The 23,967-nt window shown below is 31.1% G+C and overlaps 1 protein-coding gene across 4 annotated transcripts in view; it reads left to right on the forward strand.

The window, feature by feature from the left end:
• Window positions 1-23,967, forward strand: part of LOC118191758 (Golgi-pH regulating cation channel) — a 240,620-nt gene that overhangs the window by 17,683 nt on the left and 198,970 nt on the right. For all 4 annotated transcript variants that reach the window (XM_085809783.1, XM_085809784.1, XM_085809785.1 and 1 more), the window contains exons 2-3: window positions 9,714-9,777; window positions 12,328-12,422. In XM_085809783.1, the coding sequence (XP_085665909.1) occupies window positions 9,714-9,777; window positions 12,328-12,422 (159 nt within the window). The remainder of the gene's footprint in view (window positions 1-9,713; window positions 9,778-12,327; window positions 12,423-23,967) is intronic.

The following is a 23,967-nucleotide window of genomic DNA, read 5'->3' on the forward strand; positions in this document are numbered from 1 at the left end:
TGGCCATTTTCCAATTTTTAGCAATATGGAAAATTAAAGGCAAATGTTTTGTTATTTGATTAAATTTTACTTTAAGTTACATACTTTAAGTTTGATTTATTTACATTAATAAACAAAAGAGTACTACCACCTCCTTGAATTATTTGGTATGGATCTAATAGTTCATATATTTTCCAAGCAATGGTTTAAGATATACTCAGTTTTGAGAAGTACAGTAAAATATTTTAAACAGTGACTTTCCAAGTGTTCTTAAGAAGAAGTGTTTAATACAATAGTTCTTATAATAGATATTTTCTACTTTTATTTTTACTTCTGCTTTTTCTGTTTTCACCTTTCCCCAGATATTGGAGGGAAAACAGAAAAAACTGTCTCAGGATCAGAATGCAATGAAGAAAAAGAAAGTGAGAAGAAGACATAATAAATCAGAACTTTAAAATTACTTAGTTTTTCCAAAACCCAGAGACTGATGCTACTAGCACTAGTTGTCCAACAACATCTCAGCTGCTACTGAAATTGCCAAAAGAACCTAATAATCAGAAAGAGTTAGAAAGTGTTTTCAAGCGGGAATTACCTTTAACTTCAATGCAGACGGTCGAAAAAACAGAAAAAATGCTAGTGAAATCTACAGTAGTAGATACGCATATTCCTGTGCCTGATGATTCCGAATTATGTGCAAGTTCAAGCCTTAATAGAAAATGGTCCTGTATTATCTGGTTTCGAGTTTCGTTTTCCCAAAAGGCAAAAATGGACGTAAATTGTTTCAGATGTATTTTGTTGAATCTTGCCACACAACGAAAGAGTTAAAAGGTTGCTAAATTCTGCTGAAAAAATTCTGTTTATTGTTTTTGTTGCAGAATTTTTAACAGTTTCAGCAACGCAAAACTGTGTAGTTCTGAATTTAATGAATGGAATCACTTAAATGAGCACTTAAAATTTCATGAAAAAATAAAATGTATTTCTGAAATCTACATCTTTCCGATTTCTTAGAACGATTATGGAAGAATAAACCTGTTGATTCAGAATTTCAAAATTAATAAAAAAAAAGGTGACTAAGCATTGGCACAATGTTATTGAAAGAATTATCTGTGCCATTCAGTTTTTAGCCAAATAAAACTTAGCCTTCCGTGGTTCCAGTAACAAGTTACTTGGAATATCTGCCAGTTTGACTCTGTAAGAATCTGGATTACGAGATACTATTTATGCAGGTCCTGTCCATCTCGCATACATTTTATTACTGGAATCTAGAATCAGCAAATACACTTGATCTTCAGGATTTATTTCTTTATATATAGCCCTTTGATTAGCATATCTTGCATATGCACCTTGTTTCAATTCTACTATTATAGATGCTTGCCCTGCTGCTATTTCTAAATTCAGTTTTAGCTCCTGTAGATAATCAACAGCACTTTTACCCAATTTTATTGGTAATGGAATTTTTCCTGACCATGACGATTTTAATACTGACAACGGACCACTGACCTTCCATACATTAATTTAAATAGGGGTACTCCCATAGTACAATTTGGAATTTCGTGGTAAGCGAATAACAGGTATGGTATGTGTTTGCCCCAATTTTTAGAGTCCTTTTAAATGATGTGACGAAGCATACATTTTAGAACTTGGTTATACCGTTCAACTAATCCCGAACTTTGTGGATGTCCTGTTGTTGCAAATCTAGGACTTATTCCTAATCTGGTATGAAATTCTTGTTTTAATTCTGCAACAGAATTGGTACCTTGATCGCTAGCTATTACCTGAGGTATGCTCGTTCTCATAAAGATTTCTAATAATACGTCGCATGTTGATTTTGCTGTAATTGTTCTCAAAGGGACAGCTTCTGGCCACCTAGAATGTTGGTCGACTAAACATAGTACATATTTGTGTTTACGAGCTGATGGAGTTTCAATAGGACCGATTATATCTACATTCACTGTGTCAGATGGAAATTCAGGTCTCTCAACTGGAACTATGGGTATCCAATCTCTGGTTCTTCCTCTACTTTGTAATTGACATTCCTTACAAGTTTTACAGTATTCTTCAAATCTCGTGACATGTTCGGCCAATAAAATTAATAATGAATCCTTTCTTTTGTTTTCTCATCCCTAAATGATTTGCAAAAATAGATTCGTGAGCTAATTTAAAAATTTGCTCCCTTCTAACTTTAGACAATACCAACTGACTAACTTGTACTCCGGAAATTCTTTTGGTATGATAAATCAAATCATCCATTAAAAAATATTTATCTTTATTTCTTTGCACGTCTTTATAGATATTGCGTAATGTCTCACATTCCCTTTGCTGTTGTTTAAAAATACTGGCATCTGAATGTTGACCCTTACTTTCGTTTTCAAGCTGAATGCAACTTATGACAACATTTTGCTCTCCTCCTGTCATAAATAAATCAGCACGGCTTTCACCTTCAAATTATTTTGACTGATGACTCCTCACTTCCGGTATCTGCGATGGAGACACTGTGTCGCAATCAAGATTCGTGTTAAGCAGATGTGATTCAGAGGTCAACAAATCATAAACATTTGGAGTAATTACGCAGGGAATATGAAGTTTTTCTGCTACAGCTACTAATATTTCGACAGGTTTCAATAAATTAAGGTTATCAGCATTTCTGACGGATATAGGAATTCTAGTCACTTTAGCTGAGATGGTTTCTCCAAATGTGGAAATTAGGTCAATATTTTAAGTTGTTCTCAATAGAGAAATTTGATATGTGTTTCGGATTTATAACAGAAATTTCAGCCCCCGAATCAATTATGGCTTGGATTTCGTTACCTGCAATGCAAATATTTACCTTTTGCAATGGTTGTGCAAAAATTTCATCTGACGAGCATAAAGATCCGATTTTTGCTATTACTTTGTCACTAGTATTTTTCTTTGGTGTTTCCTTTTTTAAAGGAGTATTTGGTTTTTACGATTTGTTTATTTTTGGACAAGCTTTCACTAGGTGCGTTAATTTTCCACATATGTAACAGTCTTTGGGTGGATATTTATTTTTATTTATGTTGCTTCTCATATGAAGCGGAATATATTTCGATTCTCTTGAAGAATGGGATACTTTAGCTATGTTTTCGTTAATGTTAAAAGTGGTTTCGTTTAACAATTTGCCTTTGTTTACAAATAAAGGTCAACTTCTTTAGCTAAATCCTTAGGTTTGAACCAATTTTCTCCTGTTTTAATATTAATGTAAGTTGCCGTTTCTCTATCTGACGTTTGGAAAAGTTTGTCGGATATCATTAGTCGAGAAAGTGTATCAAAGTCATTAACTTCGCGTAATTGACAGTAATACTGGAAATTTGCAGAGTCTAGATGCGAACTGAACCTGTGACTCTCTATGATTGCTTCGTGCTCTTTGGAAATCCATTAAACATTCATAAGCGGTTGGTTGATATCATTGAGGTAGGAAAGGGAGGAGGGGCCAACCCGCGCTAAAAGTGAAGTACTGCTTTGAGGCTTGGGTCACCAGATGGGGTGTTCTTTGTTTACATTCAGAAGCTCGCTTGACAAGATTCTGATAGTATTTCGACACACGACAGTTCCATAGAAATCGAAAAAGGGACACTTTCGCATGAAAGAAACATTCATAGTGGGATGGATAATAGCAATTTGTATAGTTTAGTGACATTTACGCAAAAATCACATATTGGTTATTTTTCGATAACTAATAACTGCGATTTTGATTATGAATTTGTTTTATAAAATTATAAGCTGTTGCACTACAAAAATATAGATTTTAAGAAAAATGTTATGCTTAAAGAATGAAAAATACCTTATGGTACATTTAAAATTGTATACGTCTTTCGATACCCTTGATAGAGTATTCGCTACTTTTATTTTATTTTTTAAACGTCAAAATGTTTTAAATAAAACAAATTTTTTTCACATCCATATATTATTGTAACATGTACCTTTCAAAATTTTCTAGAGGAGAGGCTTTACTGCTGCTCATTTTAAACCCATCGTTTTAATTTTATATATCTGAAAAATAATCACTTTGGGCTTACACGTTTTATAAATATAAAATTATGTACGTTAAAATATTTGTAATTAGGCACATAAGTCAGATTAAATAGTGTAACGCATGCAAGGGCTATCTGCCTAAAGAGAGAGATGCCATCGTGGAAGAATTTTGAAGAAAAACTGACCTTTGAGTGGGTATTAAAAATAATACTTATAATTTTCATTCAAATTATATTCATATATATATATATTATGTAAAACTTTCGGGTGTATGCTAAATTAGTGTAAATTACTTTACACGAAAAATATAGTGAATGCACAGAAATTAAAGATTTGCACATGCCGGAAATGAAAAATAGGAAATATGTATGTGTATTTATGCATGTGCTTGCAAAAAGCATGTATCTGCCTTTGACAAAATACTTAAATATTCATTAAATTATTTATAAATGCATTTGAAATGAAGAATTTATTCACTTATAAACAACTGTGAAAGTACTGTGAAGAAATCTAATTATTAAATATATCTAATTTATAATGATTATAAATGTTATCTAAATATATAATAACCTTAATATTGAATTGTAAACATAAATTGAAATCCTGTTGACAACTACGTTATAAAACTATTTAAACAAGAATTGTTCGTATTGGAAAGCAATCTGTTAAAAGGTATTGTAAAGCAAATGCTATGAGATGCGCACTTAAGAATGTAATAAAGAGTTTTGGAATATGTATTGTTGAAATGAAGGGTAAAAAAAAAAATCTGATAAGTATAATTAAAAGAATTATTCCCCTTACATTTTATAATAACTCAGTTACAAGTTTTAAATAGTACTTAAAAAAAAAACTGATTTTATTCCCTTTCAGAAATGTTCAGAGAAAGTCAAGTACTATTTAATACCTATTTAATTATTAGGAATTATCGAAATACTTATTTAAAGTATTTCGCTAATTCCTAATAATTCTCTAATTTAAAATGAACCGAATAGAGCATTAATTATAAATTGACTTGCATTTTTCGATTTAAAAGTTGCTTCAGAAGCCAAAAAATCATGTCATATTTAAGAAAGTATTTTAGGAAGAAGCTCTATAAATAGAAAAGAAATAATGCATAATTTTAATATTAATAATACAATATACTTTGATCTTAATTTTTGTACCTTAACCGAATAAAATCGAATTACCTTAATTTTTTTTTCTAATGTAATTAACGAAAACTTGTGAAAATATTTCATTCAAATTAAACCATTCTGAGAAAACTGTCCTGTGAAAAGTATAGCATTTAATTCCGTTCAGAATGAAATGTTGTTTAAAAATATGTTGTTTTCACATACTTAGTACTCTGAAGTGTTGTAGAAAAAGAAAATATATACATTTATATGTATATTTACGACGTAATTACAAAATATTTACATCCGAACGCGTCAAATCCCATAGAACTCAATGGTAAATGACCCAATGTTTTGGTCACCATGTAGGGATCGCCGGTGCTTCAGAGCAGGGTACGAGAGAAACCTGTTTAGGGCGACTCCATCTTACTTCTTACCTCCATGGTTGATATTCTCTTATCCTGTGGTACATTTTTAGTTATGAATTCACTCTCTAATGTTTGAAAAAACAAATTGAAGTTTTCCGATCTTCCCGGAACAAGAATAGTTAATGTTTTAACACCCTTTATCAAATTTTCCAAATAATTTCTCGAGCCTGCAATCATGTCTTTATCTGCACGAGATCCATCTTTAACTGTGTTCTGACTTCTAACTTTTCCCAATTCTAATTCTTTCTCTAGCTGCGCTAATTTTAATTTCTCAAGTTCAACCTTTTGAGCTTCTAAAGCTTAACTGTGCATCCCTAGCTTTTATTTCATTTTCTTCTCCAATTTTTCTTTCCTCAACTATTGAGTTTAATAACCCAATTACAAATTCTGTATCATCTTTAAATATTTTACTGTCCTCAATTTTACCTTTTAATTGGACCACTGTTAAACCAACAGTTTGTGTATATTCAGTTTCACCAAGAAGGTTTACTAAATCTTCTTTCTTAGTATTCTTATATATTTTAATTTATATATACATATATATATATATATCTTCAATAAATCTATACATTAAGTAAATAAAATCAATTTCTACCTGCTTCGCTTGAAGTTTCTCTACCGTCATCTAAAGCTCTGGTTCGAGTGAGAGAGCGTGTAATATCACCCCTTTATTCATCCTCCGCCTCATAGAGAAATAACTCCAGCTTTTTGTATTTTGAACATTTATTGCACAAACATAAAACTAATATTAAACTACTATACTAATAACTGAAATATATAAAGTAATACAAGTTAATTTCGGTTTCATTAATGACTCCCACGAACCTTCCCTATGACCTCTCGGTCGGTCTCCCTCTTGGAAACTAAACTTTTGGCGCCTTCAGATTGAGAGCTAGCACCCTCTATACATCTTGTTGGTTGGTGTCACCCATTACATCACAATATGAATATGTAGTTTTCAGGCTGCAGGCGCATACTGGAAACCTCAAGCATTTTAAAAGGCTTGCTGAATTCACCGACTCCACCGACGGGGGGTGTTTTGCCCTAGACAGCCATAAATATATAGCTCCAGCGGAACAGAGGATAACACCATATGGTCCCTGCCAATCCTGAAACAGTCATCATTAGCGATGATTCCAGTCCTGCAGAGACTGATTTTAAACACCCGTGGCTGAGACTGCCTAGGTACAGATCCTAATCAGCAGCTTCCCAGGTCGTACCAGAATCGACCTCCGGAGAGACGTTCAAATAAGAAAAGAATTTTTCTGTTCAGACAGGCAGCGAGACGAACTGCTTATTTTAATGACTGCCTGGCGCCTTTTTCACTTGGCGCCACCATGCGCCGCATGACCTTACACCTATTGTTGGTACGAGCCTGTTAATACTGGACTAGCCAGTTTAGTATTAATAATGAGAAAGCACAGCTTTGAGAAAACTGTTAATGTTGTTGGTGAGTGGATGAGACAGAATGAGAGTGATCATCTTTTAGGAGAGAGTGAAATTGCTGGTCTGGTAAAAACAAAATGTTGAACTTAACATTGGGGAGGTATAATATCATGAAAAAGTTAAAAGTGATAATGCACAGTTAAGGATTGTAGGCATAATCCCTGTATCATTTTGCAGATCACATGCTTTCTGGAAAGAACGTTTTATTCATAAAACATAAAATAGAAATTAACATAAAATAGACAAATAGACACATAACATAAAATAGACAAAAGTTTAATTTAATTTTGCTCTGCCCAATTGAAGGAGAGTTCACAGAATAAGTGTAAAGGAGTGAGGAAGGTGTGGTGTTTTTTAGATGAGGAGTCCCTTTCTCTAAAAACATTAGGTAATTCTCTTTTCTGGTATTCTGGTTCCCCCCTCTTAGCATTTACCAACTGAAATCGAGACTTCTTGAGACTTTGTTTCACTTAAATTTGATCAGTGTAATTTACTATCATTTACATTATAAAATGTCTGTAAAATAGGGCATTGTATCATTTAAAATGCTTATACTGCTTTCTCAGGTGGCATAATTTGCACAAATTTCATTGATCAAAAGACTAGGTTCATCATCTCTTAATCTGAGAATATTTCTTCCAGTATTTCATGTACAGAACTTCACTTTTGTGTCAAACTTCTGTCACAGTTTTAATGACATTTTAAATTAGTAATAACTGAATATTTTAGCAGTGATAAATTAAGTATTGTATATTTGAAGATTATAATATATTCTCAAGTGATAAGAAGGCTGAATATTTTCTTATTTAGGAATCATGATCCTGGCACTCAGGATTAAAGTAAGCTAGAAATGAGATTAAAAATCTAGGTCACCATTTCAGAACCATGTTTAAACAAATAAAATTGAAAATACTGGACCATTTGTAGATGACTGGGCTGCTTCATCAAGCTCTGGTCATCTAAAATTTTCTGAACAGGTAGGACTTTCTGAACAAACGAAGAAGCAAATGGGGTCTTTATTGCAGTTCTGAATTATGACTATTTTTACAAATAAAGATGATTAGCTAAATGTGAACAAGATAATGCTAACTTTTTTTTTTTTTTTTTTTTTTTTTTTTTTTTTTTTTTTTGAGAAAATATCCCTAAATTGGCCTTAAAAATGTTCATGTATACTGACTTTTTGCAAAAACTTCTGTAGTTTTATGATTTTATGCTCAAAAACTTATTTTTTTTATGAATTTTGCATTGTTTTTGCCACAATGCCGATTTGTCACTACATCTATTTTTGGTGCTTATTTTTATAAGAATTTGGAGTTACTGTCAGATCACAAAGAATGTTAGCCTCTTCATCAACTTTGAGATCACTGTGCTTCATCATGTGATTTGACAAATCGGGTTTTGCCTGGGAAAGGGAAGAAATATCGAAGCATTTCACCACTTCCATAATCTGATGCTGTGTGTTGCTAGGTTTGCTAGCTTGGCAGCATTTCAGTTGGTAATTTATGAATTTCTTCACAATTTATCAAAAATATATTAAAATTACTGTGATATCATTAAAGTGTTGATACTGCAATAAAATTAATCTAAAATCTCAACATGTATTTTTTCACTTTCTGTTTTAAAATATGTATCTTCCATGTTTAGTGCTTTTTTGGCAAAAGTTTGTCAAAGCAACCTGGAAACCCGACATGAATTGGCGATTGCAAAACATAATACAAAAGGAAAATTATATGTAATGAATATGTTAATATAAATGTGATTAAAATTTTCATTTTGTGTTCTGAATTTTTTCTAACAATTTTGTGATTTTTTTACTTTTTAACTTAGCAGGTATGAAATGTTGTATCACCATAGTTGAAACCCTGTAACTTCAAAGCTGTAAATGCCATAAATTGATAAACAACTTGCAGCTGATAGAAAACCCGATAAGTCGGCAAGTAATTTAATCTTTCAGCTGACTTATTTCTCATGATCTTCTGTTTACACCATTGCTAACGAGGGGCAAAAAGAGAACTGCTAGAGCATTTTAGAAAAATGTATCATTGAATCAAGAAGATGAAATGTGTTATATGGAAACTTCTAAAATGTTGCTGTGTTCATAAGTTCCAAAGTTGGTGAGAAATTGAAAGTTTTATGACAGATACTTGTCTTGAAGCCTGAAGCAACTTCATCATGGACTCATCATGGCACTGCCTAAATGAGTTTTCGCTATTCTAACATCTGCTTACGTAAGGTTACTAATATAATAAAACACTTGATTACTCAAAAATGGTTACCATTTAAAAGCTAGACAAAATACATAGTAAATAAATATAAAATTCCATTAAAATAAAAAATTCATTGTAACAAAATATATTTAAAATCCATCTGCAAAAATAAAATAAAAAAATCACAGATATTTAAGTAAAATTTTATCTATATTAACATTGAAGATGAAGTAATTCAAGGCTATACTCATATCAGCAGCATCAAACATGCTGACTGTCAGAATTGTAATGGAATTCTTTGAAAGCAAGTAATCAGGCATAAGAAATTGTATTGTAAACATTTTCATAGGTACTCTTGAAATGATATGTTTTGTCTCTAGCTGGTTGTTAAAATTATCATATGAGTCATAAGGAAGTCATCTCTCTTGTATATTATATGTTAATGTGTTCAGAAATTTCCAGTTTGTGTATCATTAATAAAAAAATGTGGATTTGTATTAATATACATATATAAAAAATAACATTTAAATTTTTTTTCTTTCTTTTAGACACCTTTTGCAATATTTGGCGTACATAAACCTTTGTATGCTAATTCTAGTATATTGATATCATGTAAGTTTTTTTTTTTCATATACCTCTCTTGCTTGCATTTTTGACTCTTTTGAAAAATCATAAAAATCACAAGTAGTTTAGTGAATAAAATTATATGATTATAATTCAATCTGTGAACTGGTGAAGAATTACTTGTCTTCAAGTTTTTTTATTTTCTCCTTGTTGCAATGGGAAGTATGAACTGGCTTCCCCAGATATGTGACCTAAATGTGCCTTTGATTTGATTGATTGTAACAAAGAAGGTTAAAGGCATCCAACTAATATATTTTTTTAAATTTAAAGTTGTATAATTAATAAGAAAATTTACTTTTTTCGGGGAGGATGACAATGACAATCTTTTGAAATCAAAAGGAATTTTTTTAAATTTTATTTAGGGAAAAAGATATTTGATATTATAATCTCATATTTTATAATATCAAATAATTCTTTATACAGAGTATTTGGGAAAGGTGGCACAAATATCTTTTTTAGGGGTAGAGAAGTGTGTGTCGGCATAGAGCCATTATTCCAGTTTAATAATGAATAAAATAAGCTAGGCTTTCAGACTGAAAACTTGGCCCCATGGTGACTTTTAGTAAAATTTCCAGTCATTAATTTCTATACAGGGTTTGTAAGGACAAAAGTGTTATTGAAAAAGTATGTCTGTTAGCTAAATTAGTCAAAAATGTAAATTAAAATACTCCTCATTGGATCAAAATTATCTAAGATTCATTACTTATTATTATTTTTTGTCATGTGGGAACCATGTATAAATATTAGTGCAGATATGTTTAAGTTTTGAATGTATATTTCAAAAAGATACATTTTATGTCAAGAAAGCATGAATATAAGTAGGGATTTTACATTCCAGTTCATAATGCTAAAATTAAAGTATTTTTTATGTGAATTAATTCAGTTTTAGGCCATCACAGAATTATAGCTTCCACTGCAGGCAAAAGTAATTTATCATATAATTTTGACCATGTTTTCAGCATCATGTTTACACAATGTAGAAAATTCTTTAAAATTATCTTTAGTTAAACACTGTTAACTAATTAGAACTTCTGTTGCAGACAATATGGGCAAAAATTTAAATTATGTATATCTTTACTAAAAGTTATAATTATCATAGTTTGTACTTTTTAATTATGCAAATACTTTTAATGGTCTATTAGTGTCCTCAATTTTGACAAAAAATATATTGAATCTATATTGAATCTGCATTTCCTTATCAAAAATTAGTTAATTGCATTTTTTGTTGGGTTTAGATATTCCTTTTGAAAATTTGTTGATACACATGAGAAGATATGGTCTGTAATTTTGTTAAAGCTATTAACACACAGATATATACTGGGTGATTCTAAATTGTTTTTACAAATTAAGAGGGGTGATAGTACTCATCCAGATGAGCTATAACGGGGGCTATAACATAACCGCAGAACCTCTTTTCTGCCTCTCAGAGTGGTCACATTCCACTCTGAGAGGCAGAAAAGAGGAATATTAGAATTTCAACCTGAACTTACAATAGTGTTTGGAGAGTGAATGAATGAGACAAAAAGTTGCACAATTAATTTAGTGAAAAATTCACAGAGAGTGCACAAAATGGATAAACCTGAAAACTTGGCTTTCGAGTGTTAATTCAAGTTCAGACTTTGATGACAAATACTCAAATAACATCTTTGGTTGGCAAGGTCTCAACCTCACAAATGATTGCAATAAGTTAATTATCTAAATTATTAGGGGGGAAATCTGCAACATTGATATCATGCTATCAGTTTTTTCCCTTTGCCAACTTCTATCCTGTCCTCCTGAACTTACTGTGCTGTGCTCATTCTACTTGAAGTGCCCTTCTATGGGACACGAACTTCTAACAGCCGGAACACAGCATGAACTTTTCATGCTAATCTCGGCATACATCGGAAGTTGGTTAGTTGATAATATTCAGCTCTTGATTGGATAATTAATTTGTTGCAATTGTTTGCGAAGTTGAGGCCTTGCCAACCTAAGATGTACATTTGAATGTTTGCCATCAATGTCTGAGCTCAAATTAACACTCGAAAGCCATGTTTTTGGTTTTATTCATTTTATGCACTCTCTGAGTTTTTCACTAAACTGTTTGTGCACCTTTTGGTCTCATTCATTTGCCTTCCCAACACTGTTTTAAGTTCAGGTTGAAGTTCTAATATTCTTTTCTGCCTCTCAGAGTGGAATGTGTCCCTACGTTCTATGGTAATTATTGCTCATCTGAATGAGTACTATCACCCCTCTTAATTTGTAAAAACAATTTAGAATCACTCTGTATAAACACTAGGGAAGTGAATTAATTTTTTAAATAGATGGTTGCATATTAACTGGAATATACTTAAAATGCAACATGAAATTTATAAGAGCGTATTTGTAACTGTCACTAGAACTATAAATATCTTCCATTGCCATTAAAATAGACAGTTATGTTTACTGGTTCATTATTCTTAGAATGAAAAAAACGCATACACCTACTTATATATCAGTTTTTCTTGATTCCATTAAGTATTTTCTGATATTTTTATTTTATAATCTTTGTCAATCTAGTAAATTGTGAATCTCATGATGCTCAGAAAATTGAACTGCAGTGGGTGCTAAGACAAACATCATGTTTTGAAGATTATCTTGCTTCTGATATTTACGTAAGTTAATGCTCTGATTAAATTTTTTATAATCTCTACACTGATAAATTTGATTATGTTTAAAAGATGGTTTAGAGCTTTGTATTTATTTATTTCTTTACTTATTTAATGAATTTATTTTTGGAATGCCTAAAAAAGAAAAGTGGGTAAATTTACAAGGTTATTAAGAGGATCTTGTATTGAAATATTTGAAAATTAATATTGCACTGTATGTTTTAGTTTGGAACATGGACTGAAAATGGGCTTGAGGAGTAGCCTTTACTAATACTTTGCCTTAATTTGAAATTTTTATAGGTCTTTGTTTTTGTAATCCATTGGCATGTTTGGCTTTTGTATCAAAACTTTCAAATGGGAAGGATTACAGCTGTATACTTTGAATATTTCACAGTTCAAGAAGTGCTGTATTGTAAATAGGTTGCTTTATTTAAATATCAGATTGTAATGCTATAATTTATAACTTTGTTAATAAAGTACAAATTCCAAGATCCGGACTCATCAAGACTTCAGCTATCCTGGATTTTGAAATTTTCCAGTTTTTAGATGGTCAGTTTAAATCCAATAAAATGACATCTGGAAATAATAAAAATATGAAATAAATGTGTATGAAACTATGAAGCATTTGTGATCTTAAGGGAACCAAAATTTAACAAAAAGCTTAATATTGATTTGTTTGCTTTATTAAATATCTCCTTCAATGTCAGTCATTCAAATTACTTCACATAATTTCTCATTCAATTACTAAATTCCATTGCTCAGGACCTGTAACTGCTAAGTTGAGTATTCATACTAAACTACCAGTTGAAACATTTTGCTCTCAACAAACTCTTTGTCATTTTCCAGACTACCAGTAGTGATATTTTATGTGTTCAGAACCATACAATATATTTCAAGCAATGTTTTATTTTAGCATAGCTCAATTTTTAGATAGCATGTGCTACATATGATTACTAATATATCATGAGATTGGCAACTAAAGAAATCTTGTTCCATTAAATTTTGTCTTGTTTTTAATCATGCACTGTGGAAGTTAAGCCTTAATTATATTAGTTTAGTTAACTATTATAATTTCTTTTGTTTTATCCACATATCCTTAAGACATATCCTTTGTCCACATATCCTAAAGTACTCAATCAATAAATTGCCATATATACTTGAGGCTTATCTGAATAAACAATCAGTTATTATTAAATCAAACAGTATTAAATGTGTAATATTTTGATCTAAGAATATTACTTACAAAATCTGTTATATATATGTAAAGCAATTTCTGTTAAAGTTCTCCTCATGAGCACATTCGTTGCTTAACAGCACAATTAGCTGAAGTTTGTAATCAGTGTAAAAGATTACCATGCTATTTATTTGTATTCAATTAATAATATTAAAAAAATATTTTAGACATCACTCCTTAAGTCATTTCTTAAGCTGCCATGAATTGATATTCATGAGGTGATTGAAAGCGGAAAATAATAAAAAAATTATTGCAAGTTTTTTTTCGGAGGTGTAAGTTATTCCCTAGTTGTATAATCAGCATTGACCTATGGTAGAATGTGTCAATTTCAGATGTATGTCAAACAAAGAGGTGGCTGCAGAAGTAACAAATTATTGGTTATATAGATTTAAGCTGATAAATGAGCGTGCTTCTTTTTCAATGTGTAGAGATTTTCTTTAGTGCCGATCTGAAATTAAGAATCAGGAGCTTTCACATACTTTATTATGAAAACATATGTACTGTGCATGCTGCATGAAGCATTAAGTATATACTAAGGCAAGATGCTATTTTTGGAATCTGAAACTTTCTGCCGTTTGAAAAAAAAAAAAAAAAAAAAAAAAAAATTGCTGGTGGTCCAGATATTGGACATCTGGATTTTGAACTTTTTATTGTATATAGTAATAAAAAAAGTGTATTTGTTTGTCTATTTTGGTTGCATAGAGCTGGGGAGAACTAGAACTATGGAATCCTCAGGGGGATTCCGTGTGCATCTCTGAGCAATCTTTTCAAAATTCAATTTAGAATTTTTTTTATGTAGTATTGAAGTTTTTTTAATATATACACACATATAAGCATTTATATGTGCATGCATATCTTTGCTGAATCATTTGATTGTTCATTTTTGTCCTTAAATAGAAAGAAAGGCTTTTACAGAAATTTTTTTTCTGAATTTGCAATTAATTTAACAATTTTTGGCCATTTTTCTGGTCATTATACTTTTTGAATTTTAAAATGCCAGCACTGAAAAATCTATAGCTCAGAACATCTTGCAATTTTTGTTGGTTATAAAAAGTCTTTTTTACATTTTTTTTAGAAGAAATACGGTGAAAAATTTTAGAAGATTTATTTTTTCTAATTGTCTGCACCTTCCTGAAGGTGTATACATAAGCCTATGATGCCAAAATAGGCAACTCATGATGTTACCAATATGTATTTATGTGGCATCCAAGTGTATGCATAAGTGCACAGCAGCCTAGAACTGATTCCTACCTTCAGATTTGATGGTCAGTTTTATGGTTAGTGATGGTTTTTGATGCATTTGAGAGCAATGTTTTTCTTATAAAGACTTGTAGTTGAGTGTACTGGCTCCTGAAAAATGTTTGAAATCAGTTTTGTTCAAAACAGAGAATGAAAAAATTCACATTAAGTGAAGTTGTACTTCTTAAACTGTCAAATTCTGTGGATTAAAATTCGTGTAAAGTGCTGAATTTGTGCAGTCGTTGGAATTTTTTTAAAGTGAAAAGAGCATTGTGTACATGGGAAAAATGACCATTTATGCAATGTGAAGTTCTGTACGATGCAATGTGAAATTGTGTTTAAGATTGTGCATTTCTGTGGTGTGTTTTGAGGATAAAACATGTTGTGTGCATGGGGAGAACAGAGCTTCTCCCGAAAAAGAGGTAAGTTCTTTTATTATGCATATTTCTTGCATTTTTTAATTTTGTTTATTGGCTGATGTTTAATACAATTCTTCTGCTCTTCGGAATGGCTATTATCTTTTGCATCAGCTTGGCAAAAAATTAGTCTCACTATTTGGCAAGTTTTTTAGAGGGGTTGCAGATAATCGGAAAGTACTGAATGTATTTTTCACCCTTTTTGAAAATATAGCACAGTAAGATTTCCCATAATTAAGCATTGCATTCATTCCTTTACCAGTCACAAGAAGTGGTATCATGTCACACGTTTCCTTGTAATATGCTGAATATCTTTTTCTCTTTTATTGTTGAATTATTAAGGTGTTTTATTATGCGTACATCTTTTCATTTTTAGTACTCTTTATGTATGGTGGATATGGTTCCCTAAGTGTATGAAAAGCAGTATTTTCTAGACTTAGAACTTTTTTTTTGGTACAAAATAAATTATAACATGACACTCTTCATGTACTGTGGATTTGGGCATTAATCATCTGATATGGATGATGGTTTTTTAATGTACATTTCGTGGTTATATTTTGAATGTAAAATTTTTAATATCTTGCATGACTATTGGAGAATGGCATGCTCACCATCATGGGATGCCAAGCAGTTAGTGATCATACTGTTGTGCAGTGGGTGAACTGTGTTCTGTGTTGAGCACTGCAGCATAGCACATGGCACATCTGTCGCACAGCATTATGAAAATCAGCTAAGCCTGTATTTTGTGCTTGTATTCATGAGGTTAATTGAAAAATCCCTAGCGGGTAACATAATCTGTATATATGCTCTGATGTTCATTTTGTAGTTAAAGTTGAATTAATTGAATAGCAAAATGTATTTAGTTTTCAAAATGCACATGATCAGTTGTGTGTTTCTATGTGATTTGCAAGTATTCTGCATGTGTTGCATTTATGCATAATCATGAGTATTTTTTTTAGTCTAAATCTTTTCAGTTTTCATAATTGATTAATATAAATGTTTGATAGGTATATAAAGATGTTTTGGCAAAAAAATCCTTGTACTTGAAATGTAAAATAATTTAGCTGTAGTGGCAACAAAAGTATGGATTTTTCATTACAGTTTGGAGCTACATGCTGTTATCATGCAAATATAAACAGATTACATCAAGTGTGTGTTTTGATGAGCATTCAAGTGAAGAATTATTGTTATTTTGCTTGCTTTTTGTGGCTTCTACGTTTTTTTTTTTTTTTTTTTTTCATTTTTCTCTTAGCAGTATTTACATGTTTTTATCACTATAAAAGGAATTTTTATTGCATTTATTCCTGGATGGATACCTAATTGTTGCCCATGTTGAATAAAATTGCTGCTTCACGTAGAACAATTTTTGCAGTTTGTTTCCCAGATCCAGATGTCCATGAACATATGTGCCATACGAAGGAATTAAAAGATACATTTAGGTTCTTGGTGCTACCAAGGCATCATTTTAAAATGTTTGACTTGATAAAACTTAAAAAACTGGTTTTATGACATCTATGATTGAAGTAAAAATTGCCTTGAGTCATTTGAAACTTCCTGCTGATATTTGCACCATAATTTTGCACCAGAAGGACAAAATGTATGTGAAGACTCAGCATCAGATGATCTAGTATGAAAATAAACCTCCTAAATACTTTTATACATTTTGTTAACTGATAAAGCATTTGCACGAATTGCATTACCATAGTACTAAGTCAGCTCTTATTTATCACAGTGTCAGTTAGTTGTCCTTTGCCTGATAAAAAGGTTTACTGTCCTCCAGTTTCTATGATCTGTAGTCTTGTTTTAGCTTTTTCAGTTGACTTCCCATTTTGCTTTGCACCTGACGAGCACATTCAAGTTTTGAAATAATTTCATTACCATATTGTTCTCTATCATGAATAACAGGTAATGTTTTTGAGTCTCTGTAACCAATTAATTTATGTGTTTGGCACCTCTTTCAGTTTGGGATCTGTGGAAAATTTTTACCATTCCATCAACTTCTATTTTTTTAAAAGAACCCACTTGATTGTTTTGGCAATTTGGCAAATGCTTTGTGGCACTCTGAAAGCTTTTCCGTATCCTTCAGCCTTCCACAAATCACTTCGTTTGCAAGTGGAGGAGAAAACTTCAGTGTCTAAAATACCTTTTACAACACCAATTTATAATACAGACTCTTATATATGAAGCACATCCTCTTGTTTTCCATGCTCCATTCTCAACTGCAGTGATAGAATTTGAACCAGTTTTGCCTTCCTTTCCTTTGGCAGCATTTTGCATGCTTTTCAACAGCAGAAATTTTTTAGGTTGCTTTTAAGTATTTGAGAGTTTTATCATAAGCATTCTGAGTCACTGGTTTATTTAACTTCTTTCACTGCAAGTGTTTCCAATGTTTCTAGACTTTGATCTATGCAGTTCATAGCATACAAAATACCTCTGTTCAATTCGGGAGCATTTTTGTGTTCTCCAGTCAACTTCTAATTATGGAATTCAGTTTTGAAATCACACTTTCCATAATGCACAGAAATTATATAGGATAATTCAAAGTTTTTTCTCTCAGAAATATTTACAGAATCTAATTTGCTCAATATATTTTCTTTGAAAAACATAAACTGTATATTTGTATCCATAATTATGTAACCTTGAAAACAGCTGACTGTGTCACAATCGTTTTCATGAAATAACGAATTGATAATTTTTTTCTCAAATGCACTTTCTCCATGCTGAATGAGAGTATTATGATTATCATCTGTTGAAAATAACAAGCTTTTATCAGAAAGTTCAGATCTATTATGGGTATAACGATTTCCATGAAAGCAACATTTTTTTTAACTAGCTTCTCATAAAACTTTTTAATATTAGTTGCCATCAAAATAGAATACAGTTATTAATACAATAAAAAGAATAATACAAAATCAAAAGTCATTATACACTAGATTGTTATGGCAAAGTTTGCATAATCAAGCAGTATGGAACCAGTTACAGAAAGTGCAAAATATAGTAAACATTTAGATTCAAAAGCAGGTTTAGGGAAAACTCTGCCACTTTGTGCTAATAAAATAAAAATAAAATCTGCTGGCTGTAATATATTAACACTCAGTTATACGATGGCTAGGACAGCAGTGAACAAGCTATTTATCTCTTAAATTTTTGTTTACATATGTGAGTTTTATAATAAAGGAGTTTGTTCCCAATAACTTTCATGTCTGTAATGGTCTCTTCTAACGAATTGGGAAATTTCCACACTTTTTTAAAAGTGCATAGAAATGTTCAAACTGTGGCATAATATTTTTTCAGGAAATTAATTTTAATTGCAGATTTTAATGGTCTTGAGACCCTTAAACAATTAAAAGAATGGTATAATTTAAATTTGAACTAATTAAAAGTTTTACAGCTGTCTTATATTTAAAAAAAATATATCATAAAATTTAGTAAATTTCTGATTACCTGAGGGCAGATGAAATAGGTTTCAGATTAACAAGATCGATCCTATTCCCCCCTTTTTTGAGTTTGTTTAGTGTGAAATGTTGGCAAAATCACTTTCACACAATAATGAAAATAAAACTGCTTGTGTAATGTATAATTATATGTAATTTAGAATACATAAACATTAAGTCATCCATTATACATAAATTACTCAATCTTAAAGGTAAATAGGCACAACAATTATTCTTCTCTTTTTACACTGATTCCTATTGAAACATGTTAGTAATATCGATAAACATGAAAAATATGTGCATCAGGAAGTGAGGAGGTAACGATAAGGTTAGGCGGAGAAAGAGAGAGAGAGAAGGTACATTTGTATGCTTGAGAGTGAGGGGTATCTTTGATATAATTTGCATAACCAAATGAACTAATTCTTCAAATTAGACTGCTTGAAAATATAGGTAAATTGTTAGTAATATTACCATTTAATTATTTATAAAGGTTATTCCTCTTTCCTTTGTTTTTTGGCTACCCTTAGAATAAAATGTGGATGTTGTCTGTTGTGTTATCATGGTTAGTTAGGATCTGATTGTATATGTCTGAACACTGCAAACTATTGTAATAAAATATGAGTCAAACCTGCTGTAAAAACAGTCAAACAACCAAAATTTTGTTTCACTACATTTGATCTAGGAGAAGTTGATAATAAAAAAATTATAAAAAATGGCTAAAGGATCATAAAAAAACTGAGCGCTGTTTTCACACTTATCAAAATACATTCATAATAATTTTAATTTGAAAAACTTGCATATTAGGGATTTATTACATATATTATCTGCAGTTATTTTATGTTTTTCATTCTTTTTAATAGAACTATATAACAACATCACATGGTAAATTGCTTTGCATTAACATTACAGTTTAGACCAGCGAGTAGCATTGTTTAATAGTGCACATAATATATATATATATTACAAATTTATATATATATAAGAAATCCAAAAACATTATTTAAGATATAAAAATTATTGATTATATTCGTACAGACAGAAGTTTCCAAATTCTTTGGTTTACAATTCATTGATTAAACATTCCTCATACATAATGCAATTTTTGAGCCAATGTGATGTTTGACACTACTTTTCATTGACTAGGAGAGTATAACTACTTCATAACTAGGAGAGTAAAATTATATTCCTACTCATAATTAATCATCAAGATGTTCATCTGTTAAGTCAAAATCTGTACTCTGGTTTTGCGATATTCATTCTTGAAAGCAATGATTCATAGAAATATGTAGAACCAAAACACGATTTATCTTACACGATGCTTTTTTTCATGAATGAAAATTTGTTTATGTCAACTATATTCTAGAATTTCTTACCTGGTGCATTGGATTTTCTTCCCATCTTTCTTGAATAAACTCTCTAGGCAGCTTTTTTGGTTAAATTGTGCAGGTGAAACAATTGATGTGAAAGGTGACCATGGGCTTGAACACTAAATTGTTAAAATTCTTTCTTCAAATTGCTCTTGAAGTAATAATAAATGAGAATTTTTCCATTTCCCTGTATCTATTTTTTCCTCTTCCATATTTGAAAAATACACAAGGGACTTCAGATATGATATTCACAAAACCAGTTTAGCTATAAACGACTTTACAGATCTGATCATTAAAGCTGTGTGTTTGTCTTTTCACTGCAGCACCAATGTAATTCATTTTCTCAATTATGTCTGTAAGAAACCCTAAATCAGACAGCCATTAAAAGTCTCTTTAGTTCAGCAAAATTTTGATTTTTGGTATTGAAATTATTTTTTAATTTCTTCAATTTACGAATCTTGCAAGATCTTTGCCTTTACTGAATCAACATACTTCAATGCACAGAATGAGATCAGGATCTTCAGAATTTTCCAGTAAAGCATTAAAAAAGTGTTGTTATGAAGGGATTACTCAAAAAACTATTTTTGTAACTGTTCATGATGTGATGAAAAATAATAATATACCGCAAAAGTTTCCTAATGAATGATACAGTAATACAATGCAGTTTTTGGAAATGATTTATCTTTCCTGCTTAGGGTAAAAAATCCATTAATATTAATTTCTTTGTTTAATAACTACCTATAAATTTTTGCATAATATTTTATTGAAAGCTTAAATAATTTTTTGTTACAGTCACACATAGAAATGTTGGTGGGCACAACAGGCCCACGGGCATAGATTTGGGGACCTCTGGTTTAGACCTTCATAATTATTGATAATCATTTTCTGCATAAAATTATATATTAATTTAAAAGGAGTAAAAAGTATTTTTGAATTTTCCTTTAATTTTTGCTTGATGGTTGAGTGGAAAGCGCAGTTAACTCCCAAGCAACCAGAGTAATATGATAATGTCCATGGTTAACTCAAAACCACAGTTAACCCAAGAGTAGTTAAAAACATGAAAAAGAGGGATAATCCAACTTATAATTAACCAAGAAATACTGTTAACAATTTTTGTACATTTTTTAGCAGTTTAATCAGGAGAATAAGTTAATTTCTTTATTAAATTAAACCTGTATTCGAAGTTCTTTCTCTCCATTGAGCACATGTGCTCATCTTCATTCTCTTTTTTTTCCATGATTTATTAAATCATATTTGTATTTATTAAATAATATTTGCATAATATGATTCATATTATACAAATATGAATATTTGCCATATCATATTTTGCCATAATTTAATAAATCCATATCTATGGATATAGATTTATTAAATTATGGCAAAGCACGCTTTGGAGGGCCTTGGTTTACTTTTTTCTTGTATTTCAACAGGAATCAGTGTAAAGCAGAGGATTAATGGCTGTACACTTAAGTTACTTGTAAGGGTGAACAATTTACTTTAATGGAGGATTTAACAATATTTATTTATTCTGGGTAATGCACAATTAAACTATGTACATTTGTAGATAAAAGCAACTTTCAGATACTGTGACATCTGCTGTCATTACAGTTAACACACATTTTTTCCTTCACCTTGTGATGTATATTTAAAATAACTTTAACTTTAATGGCGCTCATGCTATGCGATTCCGTTGTTGTGATGCACGTGTTACTGTGCTAGCTGAATGTCATGTGAACTGTTTAAAATTGTAATAATAAAAGTTTTGAATTCTTGAGATATACTCATTAGTTGAGTCTTCTTTTAAAGTACAGAAGTAATTAAATTCAACAAACTACACAAGAAGTTACATGGTGTCAGTAGCAAAATGGATTTCAGACCACCTGCTCCGCTAACATTCTCCGTCGGAAATGTTAAAGAAAAGTGGAAAAAATGGAAGCAAGAGCTAGAAAACTATTTACTTGCAACGGAAAAAGATGCCAAGCCAGATAAGACTAAAATTGCAATCCTTTTGAATTTACTCGGTACTGAAGGACTCGAAAATTATAACATGTTTTGATTTGAACCATTTGAGAATAAGGAGAAATACGAAGAGGTCTTGAAGTCTTTTGAAGATTATTGTTCACCACGGCAGAATGTCGTATATGAACGTTACAAATTCTTTTCGTGTAGCCAGCAAGAAGGACAAACAATTGAATGTTATGTCACTCAGTTAAGACTTAAGCGTCAACTTGTGAGTTTGCTGAGCAAGAAAATGGATTGATTCGCGACCGTATTGTACTAGGCATTCGGGATAGGAGTCTGACCGAACGTTTGCTTCGAGAATCTAACATAGGATTAGAAAAAGCTATAGAAATAGTCCGTGCTGCTGAAACAAGCAAAGAGCAACTCCGGAACATGAAAGATGATCCAGCGACTGTGAACAGCATGAAGAAATATAGAAAACAGCAGCATCAATCAAAACAGTCAGTGCCACCAAAATTATCGTCATAGCAGAAGCAATCAGCACTAGAATATGACTGCAAGAAGTGCGGAAGAAGGCACAAATATCGGGACTGTCCAGCTTTCGGAAAGACGTGTGCGAAATGCAAAGTAAAGAACCATTTTGCCGCAAGGTGTCCCAAGAACATTTATGAAGTTGGAATACCAAATAATGAACTTAGAATATATAATGAACATAGTGTATTTGTTGACTCTGTAATGATGAATCCACCAGTAAACGGGCTTACTGAATTTAAAATAAGTGCAAAATCAATTAAAGATCTAACAAATTCTATTGATGAAGTAAAAGGATATTCACAAGGTAAGTGAAACATGGGTGAAAAGTATCACAATGTATGTAAATAATAAGTATTTCAAGGTTGATTTTAAGTTAGATACTGGTGCAGAAGTAAATATTTTGCCTTTGTATGTTTTAAATAATGTTAAACTTAAGCCTAAACTTAATGAAACTGATTTGTTCTTAACTGCATATGGTAATTTTAAGTTAAAACCAGAAGGTACTCTTATAATTAATCGTTCAACTGAAAGGCTTAAGAATGTACCTTTACAATTTTATGTTGTTGATGTAAGATCTAAGCCTATATTAGGGTTAACAGCTTGTTCTGCATTAAAGCTAATCGAAAGGATTGATTCTTTAAAGTGCAATATCATTAATAAAAATGATTTAATTGCTCAGTATAAAGATGTATTTACAGGCACAGGGCAATTTCCTGACGAACTATATCATATAACCCTTAAAGATGATGCAATACCAGTAATACACCCCCAAGACGTGTTCCTCAGGCTTTACAGCCTAAATTAAAAGATACTTTAGATAAACTTGAAAGAGAAGGGATAGTATCGAAAGTAAATAAACCAACTGATTGGGTTCAAAGTTTGGTTATAGTTGAAAAACCTAATGGGAGTCTGAGATTATGCTTGGATCCTAGAGATCTAAATAAAGTAATTAAAAGGGAGCACTATCAAATTCCTTCTCCAGATGATATAATTAGTAGGTTAGAAGGTAAAAAAGTATTTTCAGTTGTAGATTTAAAAGATGGATTTTGGCATGTACCACTAGATGAAGCTAGTTCTGAACTATGTACATTTAATACTCCTTATGGAAGATATAAATTTAATAAAATGCCATTTAAAATATCCTCCGCCCCAGAAATATTTCAGAAAAGAAACCAAAAATTATTTGGTGATATTGAGGGTGTGGAAGTTTATTTTGATGATATCATAATTGCAGGATCTGATGAGGTTACTCATGATATAATTATCTCTAAGGTTCTTGAAAGAGCTAGGTCTCTAAATATAAAATTTAATCCTGATAAATTACAATATAGGGTACCGGAAGTCAAATATGTAGGCCAAATTATT

The sequence above is a fragment of the Stegodyphus dumicola genome, chromosome X2 (genome assembly GCF_044657685.1).
Source record: "Stegodyphus dumicola isolate Sdum_Otavi_A_Nest chromosome X2, ASM4465768v1".
In the NCBI taxonomy this organism is placed as follows: domain Eukaryota; kingdom Metazoa; phylum Arthropoda; class Arachnida; order Araneae; family Eresidae; genus Stegodyphus; species Stegodyphus dumicola.